Here is a 16,008-nt window from a genome sequence, read left to right on the forward strand (position 1 = left end):
CCCTTTCTCTCTCTGCTGCTCCCCGACTCATGCTCTGACTCTCTCTCTCTCTCTCTCTCAAAAACAAACATTAAATTTTTTTTAATTTAGAATGTGAGCTGGAGAACCATGTATATTTTGTTCCAGCCCATATTTCTAGCACCACATAGAACAATGCTCAATAAATATTTATAGAATCAAGAAGGAATGAATGTGTATTCCTGTTCCTGCCCCTAGAAGCTGGAACTCCTCACTAACTTGTCTCCAGGAGGTGGTACATGGGATGTGTTTACTAAGTGTTTGTTGAATAAATAGATGAATGAATGATCAGCTCTTTTCAAGTTCATTTATTTTATTATACTTTTTTAAAAAAAATTATAATTGCTCATTTGTCTTGCCATCTGCAAGAACTTGCCAGCAGAAGAGTGGCAGCAGGCCCAGCGTTTTAAGAAAATTGTTAAAATACAGAACTGAAAATCCCGAGGCTGGAGAATTCTACTAACTGCCAGTGGTTGGCTGTAGCTTCGGAGCTTTCCGTGGGAGGCAGCACGCTCTGGGAGGTCCTCCTGCTCACCCGCCGTGTCCGTTTTTCCTGGCCAGAGCCTGGCCACCCAGTGGCCCCGTTGCCCCGATGGATCCACTGAACCTGTCCTGGTACGATGATGATCTGGAGAGCCAGAACTGGAGCCGGCCCTTCAACGGGTCCGAAGGAAGGACCGGAAAGCCTCACTACAACTACTACGCCACGCTTCTCACCTTGCTCATCTTCGTCATCGTCTTCGGCAACGTGCTGGTCTGCATGGCCGTGTCCCGCGAGAAGGCGCTGCAGACCACCACCAACTACCTGATCGTCAGCCTCGCCGTGGCCGACCTCCTGGTGGCCACGCTCGTCATGCCCTGGGTTGTCTACCTGGAGGTAGGTCTGCCCTCCCCTCCGCTGCAGGGGAGCCTGGAGTCCAGGCACTTCCCGACGAATTGCCTGGTGCCTTCTCAGCAGGCCTGGCCTCTCCCTCCACTCCGGGCTCAGTTTTTCCCTTTATGAAATGGGCTTAATGCCTCTTTCACAGTCCCAACTGCCCGTTGGAGAGTGCTTATTAAGGACCGAGTCCTCTATCCATGGCGTTTTCCCGTGTAGCCCTCAGGCCAGCCCTGCGAGGTCACCCCATGACTACCACCATCTCACAGGTGGTGAGCCAGGTGGTCAGAGAAATTCGGTGACTTCTCCGGCATCATGCAGCTGGCAGGTCCCAAGTGGAACTCGGCTTGGCCCCAGGTTGGTTGGTTAGATCATGCTGCAAATGGGAGTGATGGAGGAAGATCCTCAAGGAAGGGAGATGTTCATGCGTCCAGACCCGAAGCTTCCCATTCTTTCTTGTCACTTCGAAAGTGGGGGCTGCTACTCCGTGTGCTCCTTATGCCTCCCCTCTTCCCAGTTCGGTCTAGCACCAATGTCTGGGACCTCCAGGCAGGGTCTGCTGTGGGCTGGGCCACAGCCCCCTGGCTCAGGAAGGACCACATGGTCACCCAGGGCTCGGCCCAGGATGGGGCCCAGCTCTGCACTTCTGAATAGAGAGTGGGCGGCCCCTGCCGTGGTCCAGGCACCTCGCCAGGCATTTCTCAGACACAGACTCAGCAAACAGTCATGCTAATCCTGGGAGTTGATACTTTTCTTCTCAGTTTACAGAAGAGGAAACAGAAGCTTTGAGAAGCTGTCTGTCCTCAGATCGCACAGCAAGGGGAGTAATCAGGGAGCCACTTCCAACAGGCAGACGTAGGAGGGTCTAGGGGCTTGCGTCCTGGATCCTGCCCCTCTCTCGGCCTAGGATTCTGGGGTGGAGTCTGGGAACTGAGCAGCCAGTCAGGAAAGAGCCAACACTAAGGTCACTGCGATCATTGGGCACTTACCTTCCCATCCTGGGCAAGGTAGGGGGGATACACCTGTGCTATGGAGGCAAGTCCCTGGCTGGGAGGGTGGGCTTCCACCTTTAAAGGAAAACGTGACATTTTGTAGGCTTGAGCCGAGGTGACACCCAGAAGAGGGAGCTGAGGTGGGGGAGAGGAGGCTGGCCCAGCGTGGCCCCTCTCCTGGTCTCCGCACCCGGGGGCTCCCTGGGCTTCCTCATCATGCTCACAGGATCACACACCCCTGGTTTTCTGTAGCACAGCCCCAACAGGCTGGGACGTCCAAAATGAATGTTAAGGAAAAACCCCGAAGGAAACAAGCAAAATAACATGAAATCTACAGGTGCCACAGGCCAGGGGTCCACTTCCTCCACTACTCACACATCCGTGAGACTGTCCAAGCACGTCTTTTCTGAGGGGCCTCTCCCTGAGGAACCTTCTCAATCCTAAGGCCTCTTCCCTTCCTGCTCCCTCTCAAAGGAGGGTCCCAGGCCTCAGACCATCAGGGGAGAATGAGGGGCGAGTGGCAGAGCAAAGAACCTCTCTGTGCCTCACTTTCTTTATCCATATAAAGGAGATAATCACAGTATCTACCTCGTGGCATTGCTTTAGAATCTAATGAGTTAGTTAATGTATGTAAAGGGCTCAGAATGGTACCGCACACTGTAATGAGCAAGATGTAGAAATCAGCTGTGACAGTGGTGCTGAAGACGAACGTGACGGTGGTAGACATCCAGCCCCTGTCCTCATAGCGAGAGCCCTCCCCATGCCCAGGCAGCAAGGCGCCCTCTACCCATAGTGAAGCATGCTCTGCCCGCGGCTCCTTGCAAGGCTTCTGGGCTTCCAGATCTACAGCCTTTCCCCCGACACTCTAGGATAGAGCCACATCTATACACAGGCTGTACTGGGGGTTTCTGAGAATCTGTAAGTCCTGTGAACAGATCTATTCAACATAACCAGTTCACCATTATTTTAAGGGGGAAGCGCAGTGGTTTGGGGGGCAGGGTGGAGAACGGTATCACGGAGGGTAGTGCTCTAACTTTCTCATTATTTCCCTTTAAAACAAGAGCTGGACAGTGAGCTCGACTTACAGGTTATTGTCCCAGCCATTTTTTGTCCTTAGAGACTGTCCCGAGGGGAGTCTCAGCCTATCCCAACATCCTGTCAGAGTGTTCTTGCAACCCATATGCTCTATCCTTTCTAAGAGATGCTCTTGTTGTCCAGAATTTTCCACCCTGTTCCCTTCCCAGCAATACTAGTGCCTCTCATAGCCTGCCGTGTCAGCACGTGTCTAGCATGCTAGATTGGATTGGATGTGCTTTACTCTTTTTAAAAAAAATTTTTTTTAATGTTTATTTATTTTTGAGAGAGACAGAGACAGAATGCGAGTGGGTTAGGGGCAGAGAAAGAGGGAGACACAGAAGCAGAAGCAGAAGCAGAAGCAGGCTCCAGGCTCTGAGCTGTCAGCACAGAGCTCCACACGGGGCTCGAACTCACGAGCTGTGAGATCATACCTGAGCTGAAGTCGGATGCCCAACCAACTGAGCCACCCACTCACCCCCCGTCAATGTACATGGCTGCCAAAAATTTCTCTCGAGTCTTTGAGTCAGCTGCCCCCAGGCCTGTGGAGGAAAGCCCTCCCTTCTTCTGTGCTCCAGACAGGCCTTTAGGGGTAGGGATTGAGAGCTCCCCAAAGGCAAGGACTATGCCAATACTGTTTACCACTGTACCCCCAGAGTCTAGGACAGAGTCTGGCCCATAGTAAGTTCCTCGTAAGTGTCTGTGGGAAAGATGGAAAGCAGGGGAGAGGGAAGGAGGGAGAGGAAGAGGGCCCTGGTAGCTCAGACCTGGATCCCTAGGGACATAGAAACAGCTCTGAAGTACTCGTCTGGGGGGGGCGGGCCTCAAGGTGGAGGGTGGACCAGGTGGGTCTGGGACCCTCCTAGCAGTGCCCTACAGGTAGACTCTTTATACCCGGAGCTCCTCACCCCCCAATCCAGACCTGACCTGCCATCTTGGGGAGTCCTGTGCTGTGATGTGGGCTCACGTGAGCCTAGAGAAGGCAGCTTCCTTCCTGTCTTCTGGGACCAGCTGCTGTTTCTTCACATCCAACATCAGTGGCTATAGCTCCTGTCACCGAGCTTAGGTGCCAGCATTTGGTGTCATGCCTGAGAGCAGAAAAAAGGGGCAGCACTGGGAATGAGCATGTTCCAATTAGCCTGACGACTGACAGTGCTATGACAGCAGGATGGGAACTGCCTTGCCCCAGGCCCTGGGAGGGGGGCTTTCCTGCTCCTTTTTCTCCTATTGGTAGAGGCCTAGGATGTGTCTCAAGGTCAGGGTCAGGGTGTTGCACACTTCCAAATTTGCCTGGGCCAGCTCGCTGCATGAGTGTGTGTGCCTGTGCGTTTAAGTGGGTGGTATGGATGTGCATGGGCGTACGGGAAAGTGAGTGTGTGTGCGTGTGTGTCTGTGTGTGTAAGGGGGAGAGGGGTGCAGGAGCGGGCCTCCTCAGTTCCATCATACAAGGATATATGGGTACAGCCGCCCCTCCGCACCCTCTTCTGGTGTTTCCAGAGCTTGAGCCCAGGTTTTCCGTCCTGAATTCTCCAGGTGCGACAAAGAGCAGAACTGTCTTCTTTGTCTCAGAGCCATGGTCCTCACTGTTGTCCTTAACAGACACTCGCTGGGCCCCGACTGGGCCACACACCATGCTGGTCCCGAAGGAGCTGCCTGGCTCCCCCAGAAACCTGGGATCAGGGCAGGATCAGAAGCTGAGCGGAATGGCCTTGGGCAAGTCACTGCCCATTTCTGAGGCTCAGTTTCTCCATTGGCAGAATGGGATGCAAGTAGATCACACGGATGTTTTACAGACGAAGGCTCAAAGTTGAGGCACTAGGTGTAAATTGGTCATCATTCTTCTAGTCCGGTTTTTGGCACAAAATGGCCCTATGTGTCTAGCAGGGGAGGGGAGCAGGGACAAGTGCCTCAGACAGCCAGGGGCACGGCTTCCCTTTGCTGCCCCACTTCTCTCCCGGGCCCCAACTGGAGACCCCCACAGCTGCCCTCTGGGCCTGTGGCCCAGTCTGCCCCAGGAGAGCCAAACTATGCGGCCTGAGCTCATCGTCCCTCTTCCGTCCCCCCTTATGGTGCTTTGTCCCCAGGTGGTGGGCGAGTGGAAATTCAGCAGGATTCACTGTGACATCTTTGTCACTCTGGACGTCATGATGTGCACAGCAAGCATCCTGAACCTATGTGCCATCAGCATCGACAGGTGAGCCCAGCCAAGGTGGGAGAGGTGACCCAAGCCACTGGCCTTTCGGGCTGAAGAGGCAGGCCGTGTGCCTGTGATTCCATGTGTACGTGCACATGCATGTAGGTGCACGTGCATCTGTCTGGGAGAGTCCAGACCACCTCATGCAAGGCCATCGTACAGATGGAGATGCTACCAAGGATACCCAGCAGAGACTGGTAAAGAGGAGAAAGTTCCCAATGTTGACGGCAGCCCTAGGTCTATCGCTTCCTACTTAAGTGACCTTGGGCAGAATGTGCACATTCTCAGAACCCTACCTTGTCTAGAAATCAAGGACGATGACCCCTGTCCAGGTGGGGCCACAGTGTCCGGTTGTGTATTTCCTGTCCAGCACAGGGCAGGCACACGGCCAAGGGGGTCTGGGTTGTGCTCACTTTGTTAAACTATACCCTCGGAGCCTTTCACTGATTTGCACACGCAGGCCACGCGGGCTCCCCTGGCTGGGCTCCCCTGGCAGGATTCTTGGAAGGTGAAATGAGCTACTATATGAGAAGTGCTGGGTCAAGGAGGCGAATGATTTCCACCGTTATTTTTTTCTGCTGAATGGGGCTGAATTCTTTCTCCGAGGAGCCTGGCTACCAATCCGTCAACAAACGCTTCCACTTTCTGTGAGCACAGCATGGGTGCAGTTTCAGAGGTGCAAAGACCCAGACCCTGGTCCCTCAAAAACCTTAAAATCCAAGTAGGGACACTGGAGTAATAGATATGGCCCAGGATTACATGATAGCCGGTCAGTCACTAAAGTATCACCAACTACCCTTGCTGTCTGAGCTGGGGCAGGAGAAAGGAGTGATTTAGGGTAGACAGGCAGCTTTCAGGGAATTTCAGACAACTGGAACTCCTCAAGGTGTGGGGTGTCTCTGGTGTGTGCCTGCTGTGGAATGAGTTCCTGGGCCTGTACCCCAGACTCAGGGTCCCCTGCCCCGTGACCTTGCAGGTACACAGCCGTGGCCATGCCCATGCTCTACAACACCCGCTACAGCTCCAAGCGCCGAGTCACTGTCATGATCGCCATCGTCTGGGTCCTGTCCTTTACCATCTCCTGCCCACTGCTCTTTGGACTCAACAACACAGGTGAGTCCTGTCTCTGTCTGCCTGGGGTTCCGCTGCCCCCCTTCGCTGCACGGGACCCGAGAGAGCTGAGCCCCTGGCGCAGACTTAGGGGGATGACCTGTTTGACAGCCTAGGCTGAGACCAGGCTGGGTCTCCCCGGCCAAGCCTGACTCTCAGTTGTACCTGGATGGGCCGGAGAGGAACCATTATGCTTGAGGCATAATGGGGTTGCGTGAAGAGTGGGGGTAATGATTCAGGAGGATGTCTGGCCATTTTCAACTTTGTTTATTTAACCGAAACAGGCCAGACAGCCCCACCAACTGCATGTGTTTGCGTGTGTGTGTGCGCGTGCATATGCACACATGGGGGGGGTGACTACGGGGTCCCATCCCCATCCCACGGTGATGCTGTTTGTGGTGATGAGGCTGCAGTCCAAGCTGGCCCAGCTCTGCACAGACCTGAGTCCTTTGGAGCAAGAGAGGTAGAAATAATAGAAGCTAGCCCACTGCACCTGTCCTGTGTGTCTGACGTAGAGGAAATAGGTGTTGGCCTGACTGCCTGCCGGCGTGGGCAGAGAGCTTTCTCTCATCAGGCAGGCTCCAGTGAGGCACGTGCACCTCTGGAGACCCTTACAGGGCAGGACACCAAGAAGCCTTGCAAAGTACCTCTTGTAGGAATTCCAAGAAGTGGGGAATAGGCTTATTCCCTGAGCATATGCTCAGATCAATCTGGAAAGGCCCTGAGATAGAAGTCAGACATCTTCTAGACCAGGAAGGGAACTTGGAAACACATCAGAACACAGGGTTGAGCAAATAGGACCAAGTCACCTTGTCCCTAAAATTGAAAGGTGGTAGACCGCCCCCATGTATACAGCAAGGGTTAAAATAAGGGTTTACTCTTTGACAATAATTCCCTTCTGTTATTTTTTCCAAGCACACTGGCCCCACTCATGTGTTCACGGGCAATAAAACTAATAATGAAATAAGGAGGGAATGTTAATGGGAAAACTCAGAAATAGTCCATGAGAGCTTAGCTTTTTGCTCACAGTTGTGATTTGAAATCTCTGGTTTACGGTGCACGTTCATTTACATCTAGCATTTCCGGGTGGCCTTAGACACCTAGGCGTGCTCTCGGTGACCTCGCTGCTGGAGTCTGGCAGAGGAGGGAAAGGTCTCTTGTGGCGCTGTGGCCCCGTGGGATGCTGACGTCCCCTCTGGGCTCTCCTTCCCCCCCCCAGACCAGAACGAGTGCATAATCGCCAACCCCGCGTTCGTGGTGTACTCCTCCATCGTCTCCTTCTACGTGCCCTTCATCGTCACCCTGCTGGTCTACATCAAGATCTACATCGTCCTCCGCAGGCGCCGCAAACGGGTCAACACGAAGCGCAGCAGCCGGGCTTTTAGGGCCAACCTGAAGGCCCCGCTCAAGGTCCTCAGATCCCCCACCCCCTCCAATGCCCACACCTCACCATTATCAAGGGAGCTTGCCCAGGCGCAGGTGGAGGCCCAGGGCAGTGCAGTGGGGCGGGGCTTAGGCTGGAGGGGGCTCCACGGACCTGGACCTGGGCAGGGCACAGTCTGAAGGCGTGGACCTCCGTGGGATGACCGAATCTCCAGGAGCCGGATGGAGGCAGGGCAGGTGGTGGACACCATCTGGGAGAAGTCTTTGCTTGGAGATCCTTGTCTGAATGCACCCTCTCCTCTCCTTCCTTTCCCATCACTTGTCCTTCTTTGCTGTGGCCCCTCTCTCTGCCTTTCCTCCCTCTGTGCTTCCCTCCCTCCCCTTTACCTTCCATGCTCCCTGTGCTCCCCTCTGTGTGCACCTCCTCCTTCCTCCCCGCTCTTTCCTCCTCCTCTCCTCCACCTTGCTTCCACTGCCTCCCCCTTATGTCTTGTGAATTCTCTCCTCTGCTCAGCCCTCCCCGTATGGGAAGACAGTATGTGGGCCTGGAAGGAACCAGGATCTTGGGGTTAGACACATCAGGTTCAAGGCCTGGCACTGCCACCTTTTTTGCTGAGTGACCTTGGGCAGGTTGCTTAACTTCTCTGAGCCTCGGTTTCCTCATCTGTTAAATGGGAATCATAATGCCAGCCTCTCAGCGTGGTCTTGAGGATTCAACGTGAGAGGGATATGAATATGTCTAGCATGTGCCAGACCCTTAACAGGTACCCCATTAAAGTCAGGGCCCGTTTGTCCCTCGTCCTGCCCACCTTTTCCCCTCACAGGACCAACTCCTCCTCTGCCCTTCTCTGAGCCCCAGTGCCCAGCCTGACCACCCCACGTCGGGTGTCTGTCCCCAGCCGCCTGCCCGTCATGACCAGTGTACTGGCTCACTCCACAGGGCACCTGCACTCACCCCGAGGATATGAAACTCTGCACCGTTATCATCAAGTCCAATGGGAGTTTCCCAGTGAACAGGAGGAGAGTGGTAAGTGCTCAGGTCAGGGACCAGAGCCAGGTCCTTCCGCCCCTAGGGAAACCCAGCTGCCGTGATTCTCAGAAACCCCACCGGCAGCGCACATCCCAGCCTCCCCCACTTTGCCTCTGAGGCCAGACTCACCATGCACACCTCACAAGCAGGCATGCAGCAAGACGGCTCGATTCTGCAAGGCACAGATAGGCACCCCTAGCGCAAGAAAATGGTTGGGAGAGAGGACTTGGCCGTAATAACATAATTCAAATAAGAAGAGTGGCTGTTACCATTCACTGAACACCCACCGTGTTCCTACTGTCTCATCAAATCCTCACAGCGACCCTGAGAGGTAAGTCTTATTGAGCTTATTGATTTTAACTTTATGGAAGAGGAAACAGAGGCTCAGAGAGGGTAGGTAACTCACCCGAGGCGAAACAGTGAGATAGCGCATATTTGAGCCCAAACCCACATGACTCCGAAGTCCACGCCTCTGCTGCTCTTCCCTCTTGCATGTGCTTCCTTACTACAGGCAGGTTCTGGGGCTGGAGGCTGGGCGTGGAGGGGGTGAGTAGGGGAGCGAGCAGAGCAGCCTTGGGGCTGGTGGGGCAGTGCAGCCCGAAAGTAGAGCCTGGAGACGTGGAAGCACAGCAGACCCCAGGCTCTGCCCAGAGGAAGTAGCAGCAAGATCCCAGCAGCAGATGCCGCAGCCCGAGCTGGGCCAGGGAACCCACCCAGAGCCGCACATGAAGTTCAGGTCAGGTGTCCACAGGAAGCGGGGTCCCCACTGTTCACTTGCACGGCAAGGGTAGGACTCCCTTTATGAGATGGGTGCCAAACGGGCATTCAGGACTGGGATGGGGGCAGCAGCTGAGTTATATCACCACCCCCCCCCCCCCCCCCCCCCCCCCCCCCCGGGGGCGGAGCAAGGCGGCATTTGAGAAGTTCAAGCTGATACTCCACAGTCTGGGGAACCTGGGAGGCCATGAGTAGATGCCCACCAAGGCCGCCAGGTCAGCTTGGCAGGAAGGATTGGGGGGAGACCTGGGGTTAGCCCTTTGGCACGGGGATCAGTCTACAAGGAGAATGTGGTGGGGTGTCTCAGGTCTGCCTTGCGGCCCCTCGATTCAGCCCAGCAGGAAGAACAGGGGTACCCTCTATGCAGTTAGAACATGAGCTCCTGCAGGCAGGCACTGAATGCCAAACCAGTAATGTATTCCCAGCAGCCAGCTCGGTGCCTGGCGCTCACTGGTACTCAGTAAGTGTTGCTCAGTCAATAAGAGAGAAATGCTGGGGGTAATAAGCCCTCACAGATGGTTGTGGGGTTATTGAGGTTGCATAAGTATTGCTCGGGGCCAAGTGCTGGGGATGACCCCGCAGGCAGGGACTGCCCTGCGGCCCAGACCGTCCCAACCTCCCCATGTTCGGCAGAATGACCCTGTGGTGTTTGCGGGAGTCTCTAAAGGAAGAGAGGGCAGGGCCGGGTGGGGCCAGGTGAGGCTGCGTGGCTAATGCCTGTGAACTGGCCTGGCTTTACCCAGAGTTCTCTGCCCCTGTGCAGGAGGCTGCCCGCCGAGCCCAGGAACTAGAGATGGAGATGCTGTCCAGCACCAGCCCCCCCGAGAGGACCCGGTACAGCCCCATACCGCCCAGCCACCACCAGCTGACCCTCCCCGACCCATCCCACCACGGCCTCCACAGCACGGCCGACAGCCCCGCCAAACCAGAGAAGAATGGGCATGCCAAAGACCACCCCAAGATTGCCAAGATCTTTGAGATCCAGTCCATGCCCAATGGCAAAACCCGGACCTCTCTCAAGACCATGAGCCGCAGGAAGCTCTCCCAGCAGAAGGAGAAGAAAGCCACCCAGATGCTCGCCATTGTTCTCGGTGAGTCAGGCTGGCCAACGGCCGCAGCCCGGCTCTGTCCAGCCATCACTGAGGAAAGGACCCATCACCATCACCATGGGTCCGCCCACCAGGATGGGTCCTGTTACCTGCCATCCCCTTCCTAACCATGGCTGGCGGGCCAGGGGACCAGCACTTTCTCAGGTGCAGGCCACTCCCACTGATGTACCCCATTAGGTAGATTCTATAATTATGCTCCTTTTACACATGGGGAAACTGAGGTCTGGAGTGGGTATATAACATGCCCAAGGAAGACCTATGATTTAAACTCAGGGAGTCTGACTTCAGAGTCAGTGAGCTTGGCCAGTCGACCATGGCGACCTCCAGAGCATCATGGTCCTGGGCCAGTCACCATCTCTCTCTGGAGTCCCCTCAGCAGGAGATTGCTTCTCGGGGCTGTTGTGGTGCTCAGATGGTACACAAAGGTGAAAGCATTTTGTAAAGTGCAAAGCAGTATACACAGGGATGTGTTATCAGTATGGTTTGGGTAATGTTGCTATTGTTGAGGAATTGGAAATTCAGTTCACTTCAGCTCAACCAAGACCCTGTGGGACCAGAGCTGTGAACAAGGAAAGGGGCCTGGAGGGGGGAGCCATCTGAATGAGGGCATGGCTCTGTCAGCCAGGCAAGGCTTTCAAATAAAAGTTTCCTAGAAAACCCCAGATGGCGAGTCAAAACACAAGACTGGACATGATGTGATGTGGCTGGTTGGGAACAGGAGGGGCCAATGTGACTGTGCCTTCCCTGCAGCACCCAGGCTATCACGGGGCACCCTTCCAGACCCACCATCCCCTCTGACCTCCGGCCAGTCCTGTGGCATGAGCGGGACCAGAGTTACTACCCTGCTTTTATGAACGCACGCACAGGGTCACCACAGGTTAAGGGACAGAGCCTTGATCATGTGGCTGGGGGTGACAGAGGAGGGTTGTCGCTGTGCCCTCTGCTCTGGTCCGTGGGGTCTCTCTTCAGTCCTGGGGACTCCCGGGGTGCTTGTGGGGCATTCTGGGCTCATGATGCCACCATGCCGAGAGTCCCGCCAGAGCACGAGGTCCTGAGTCAGATGGACAAAGCAGGCGGGAGGGAGGTTGGTCTAGGTCAGAGCGTCCCAAAGCAGCAATTAGGAAGAGGTACCCCCCAAGGGCTGGGGAAGGCATAGGGAGAGGCTGGCCACTGGTGGGACAGACCTCAATAGACTGGAACTCAGCGGGTCTTGGCTTCATCCCTCATGAACGGGGTGGCCTTGTGTACATCACAGGGCCTGTGGGAGCCTCAGTTTCCCGTCCACCTCACAGGGATGCCAGGAGCCTAAGTGAGATGGGTATCTAGCTCTCCCTTTTGTCCCTTGGGCCCAAACGGTGCATCCCCAACCTGCAGTGACCAAATGTTCCACTTCCGGCCACTGAGGAAGATGTGTTTCTCAGAGATGACCAGAAAGTAGAGTACATATCTCCGTCTGTACTGACTTGTGTCAGAATGTTAACCTCGTGGATTTGCCTTCAAGCCCACTATCCTTCCCTGTGGGGTAGGTGTTATTATACCCATTTGACAGGTGAGGAAAATGAGGCCGAGGGAAGGAAAGTGGCCTTCATTGCAAACGGGTGTCAGAGACGGCTCTAGAATCTGAGGCTGAGCCTCCTCCTGCAGGGCTCCTGGGCCAGGGTCTGTCTTCGTGTGGGCCTTCCCAGCCCAGCCTCTGCCTGCCTGATTGCCGCCCTCTCCCCCAGGCGTGTTCATCATCTGCTGGCTGCCCTTCTTCATCACCCACATCCTGAATATACACTGTGATTGCAACATCCCGCCCGTCCTGTACAGCGCCTTCACGTGGCTGGGCTATGTCAACAGTGCCGTGAACCCCATCATCTACACGACCTTCAACATTGAGTTCCGCAAGGCCTTCATGAAGATCCTGCATTGCTGACCCGCTTCCCGCCTCCCTGCACAGGCCAGCCGGGTCTCCGTTCCTGGGAGCCGTGGATGGGGGTGGTGCAGGGCGGACTCGGCCTTCTCTTTGTCCCCGGCAGGCTCTAGCTTGACTCCACGCCCCTCAGAGCTCGCACACCCTCACTCCGCCAGGGTAGTGCTGGGGAGCCAGGCACGGTGCCAGCCGAAGGGCTGGACCCCTGGCTCAGGGGCGGCTCACAGAGCCCCCCTCCCACCTCTAGGCCATCTCCCCTTGGCACCAAAGACACAGCCGCCTTCTCTGACCTTTCTCTGGGCTTCTGGGGTCACCAGGAACAGGGGCAGGGCTCAGAGGCCGTGCTTTCTGTGGGGTTTGGCCTGGTCTTCGTAGGCCTGTGCTGAAGCGGGCAGTGTGGAGGGATGGACGGTTCCCACCCCACAAGGCCCATGCCTGGGAAGCCAGAGCTCTTGCCAAGGCCCCAGGAAACTCAGTCCTGGGGGACCCATGTAAATACCAGACCACAGGGTGAGCATCAGAGAAGCCCAAGCCAAAAATCTTCATTCACTCCCTTTCCTGCCCAACGGGAGCCTCTGTTTCCACAGCAGTGGCTCCCACCCCACCCCACTGTGCCTCCACAACCCATGTGATTTCCACACCTGCTGAGGGCAGGAACCCTGGGCTTGAAAGGCCCCAGGAAGGTCTGCGGGGAGCGGAACGTCCCCCAAGCCCACGCTGCTGCCTCCTAACTGACTCGGTGCGTCCCTTCTCTAGCAACTGTTGGGCCAACCTGTGAGAGGGCAGGGAAGGTGGGCTTGTGGCCGCATCCGGGGTCCGGGGTGGATGTTGGTTCTCTGGGGGACTTCCTCCTGCCACACTCTGCTGCAAAACCACTCTCTTTTGCCTTTTGCCTCTCCTCTCTCCTGCCCCCTTCCCCTTCCACTTTCTCCGCCTTAGAGGAGCCCATGGTGAGGGGGCTGCTGAATACCACTTAGCCTGGGCTGGCCCTGCCCTGAGGGAGGAGGGAGGTTGCAGTTTGTGGGCGGGGCCCTGGGTCCCAGACTCTGTAACATCACTACACATGCTCCAAACTAATAAAACTTTGACAAGAGTCATATGCAAGGCCCCTTGGGTGGAAGGGAACCGGTACCGAACTTTGTCCTCCGCAGCAGGTGTCTGTGCTGGGATCAGAGTTGGGGGAGCCTTCCGCAGCCCCCTTCCACAAAGGGATGACCCTGGCCACAGCCACCAGGGTGGACGCCCGGGGGGGGGGTGGTGCGGGGGGGGAAAGGAGGTGCTCCAGGAGGACCGGGGAGAAGATATGTGCGCCTGTGTTTTCCCCTTCCCTGTCCCTTGAGCCCAGGAGACCTGAACGCTCTCAGCCCTGCTACTGGCTGGCCCTGAGCCTCAACTGTCAACCAAGATGGGACGGGAGAAAGTTCCCAGTGGGAATCCCAGAGCACACCCAGGGCTCCCCTGATCCCTCTTGTAGGAAGGCCAGGCTGTCCCCACTTCCCACCTCCTCCTCTCCAGGTCCTGGCACCTCTGAAGGACCTCAGCTCTTATGACCCACCACGCAGAGAAGGCTCCATGGAAAAGGTGCCCTTTGAGCTGCTGGCTGTGTCCGTGTTTGTGTCAGCCCCTTGCCCTGACTTCTGGCTCACATCAGGACCCCCTTCCTCTGCAGCAAGTTGGGGAGGCAGGGAGGGCCTGTGTGACATGACCTAGGTGGTCCCCCTCCTCTTGGCCTCCAGATCAGTCACAGCTCCAAGCTCTCTGGGGCCACAAATTGGCATTGCCCTGAAAACAGAAATTTGGCTTTAAGAAATGAAATATAAATCAACCTGGCAAAGGAGGAATATTCTTACTACCTTGAGAATAACAGCGATGATGACAAACAACGTGCCGGCTCCCACGGGCTCAGGCTCCGGGGAGCTGTCAGGGCATAATTTGCATGCTAAATACAATATTTTTAGCACCAAACTTTGGAGCACTTAACTTGCCCTGAACATTTAATTATGGACTTTGATCTTTTCCCTGAACCTGCTAAGCCCCAGGGGAGGCTCCTGTACCCGGGAGCACCCAGGTCCCAGAAGCTGGGCAAAATGGGCCCCCTAGTCCAGCTCAGAGGGTGTCAGTAACCCAGTGACCACCTCCTGGGGAAGGCGTCGGACCCTCAGTGGGGTTAGAGACCCTAGAGACTTCTCTGCTGCCGATGCACACACAGGTATGCACACAGACACAGTGCACACTCAGCCTATGAAAGATCTTGCCCTGGACGGAAGCTTCAAATCTCATTGCATCATTAGAAACTATAAGGTCACACAGGTTTCTCAGCTGTGGGAATTGGAAGAGATGACAGAGGAGAGAGTAAAAGAGGGTGGAAGGAGGGAGACAGGGAAGGAAGGAAGGCAGGGAGGGATGGAGGGAGGGAGGAAGGAAAGAAAGGAAGGAGGGAGGGAGGGAGGGGAGCAGAAGGGAAGGAAGGAAGGAAGGAAGGAAGGAAGGAAGGGAGGAAGAGGGGACAGCAGGTAGCTAGAGAGGGAGGGGAGCCAGGCTCCCAGCAGTCTGGAAAGGGCGCTGATGGGAGGAGAGGGCAAGAGGGCAGGCAGGGGCGGGAGGCGGGGCAGAGGAAAGTTGCCCACAGTTGTCATGAAGCTTCAAGTCTTTCTTCCAGACAGCAGATTGACAGCTGGAGTGGGCAGGGGGAGGGCCGGCTCCGCCCCCTCCCCCCTCAACTCTTCGGGGACAGAGGAATGGGCGTGGGGACCCGAGAGAACTCTGAGGTGGAAGGGGGCGGCCCAGGCTCTGCTTCTCTCCCAGGAGGCCCTGACTACTGCTGCAGTGCTCTGATTTCTCTCCTCCGCCTTCCCTGGGCTTCTGTCTCTATGACTGTCTTTCTCCGAAGCATGACTTTCAACCAAGGGGTCATTTATCTGCCTTTACAGCAGGTGGAGTCTGACAGCCCCCCCCACCCCAACACCCAGCACTGGGTCAGGCACAGCCGGGCACTTTGCGTGTATGTTCCCTCAGATGTCCCCGTGTGACTGCAAGTTTTCAAAGTTTCCGGCCCTCTCCCCTTACTCTTCCCCTAGTGGGTTCCGGAGGAGTCCCAGGTGGCCCCTGGCTGGGGAGATGGAAATTGGGAAGGCCGGTAGTGCAAGAGAAACTGCATTTCATCCATCCATCCATCCATCCAGCCGGTGGCTTCCTCCGTGGATCTTTCTCGAGCAACCATTGTGCTCCAGGCCCTGAGCAAGGTGCTAGGTGTGCAACAGGAAAAAGGTGGATGTGACCCCTGTTCTTGCAGAGTCTGTGGCCCACAATCACGCAACAGCTGTTAAAGCTGTGTGTCACCCATGACAGAGCCCTGGCTGGGTGTGGAGGCACAGGTCCCATAGATGACAATGATGTGGGGCACAGCAGCCCTGGTGAGAGTAGGAGGGCTGAGGGCATAGAGCACTGCCTGAATGGTGGGGCAAGAGGCCCTCGAAAGAAGTGACCATCTGTCCTGCTTCCCTGGTGGGCTCAGAACACGGGCAGTCAG

General features: G+C 56.0%; 1 protein-coding gene across 1 annotated transcript; it reads left to right on the plus strand.

Moving 5' to 3' along the window:
• Positions 1-404: 404 nt before the first annotated feature.
• DRD2 (dopamine receptor D2) lies at positions 405-13,608 on the plus strand. Its single transcript, XM_049613078.1, has 7 exons — positions 405-895; positions 5,046-5,155; positions 6,132-6,268; positions 7,485-7,675; positions 8,589-8,675; positions 10,219-10,546; positions 12,289-13,608. The coding sequence occupies exons 1-7, from the start codon at positions 611-613 to the stop codon at positions 12,480-12,482; spliced, it is 1,332 nt and encodes a 443-aa protein (XP_049469035.1). The 5' UTR covers positions 405-610; the 3' UTR covers positions 12,483-13,608.
• Positions 13,609-16,008: the final 2,400 nt, after the last annotated feature.

The sequence above is a fragment of the Panthera uncia genome, chromosome D1 (genome assembly GCF_023721935.1).
Source record: "Panthera uncia isolate 11264 chromosome D1, Puncia_PCG_1.0, whole genome shotgun sequence".
NCBI lineage: Eukaryota > Metazoa > Chordata > Mammalia > Carnivora > Felidae > Panthera > Panthera uncia.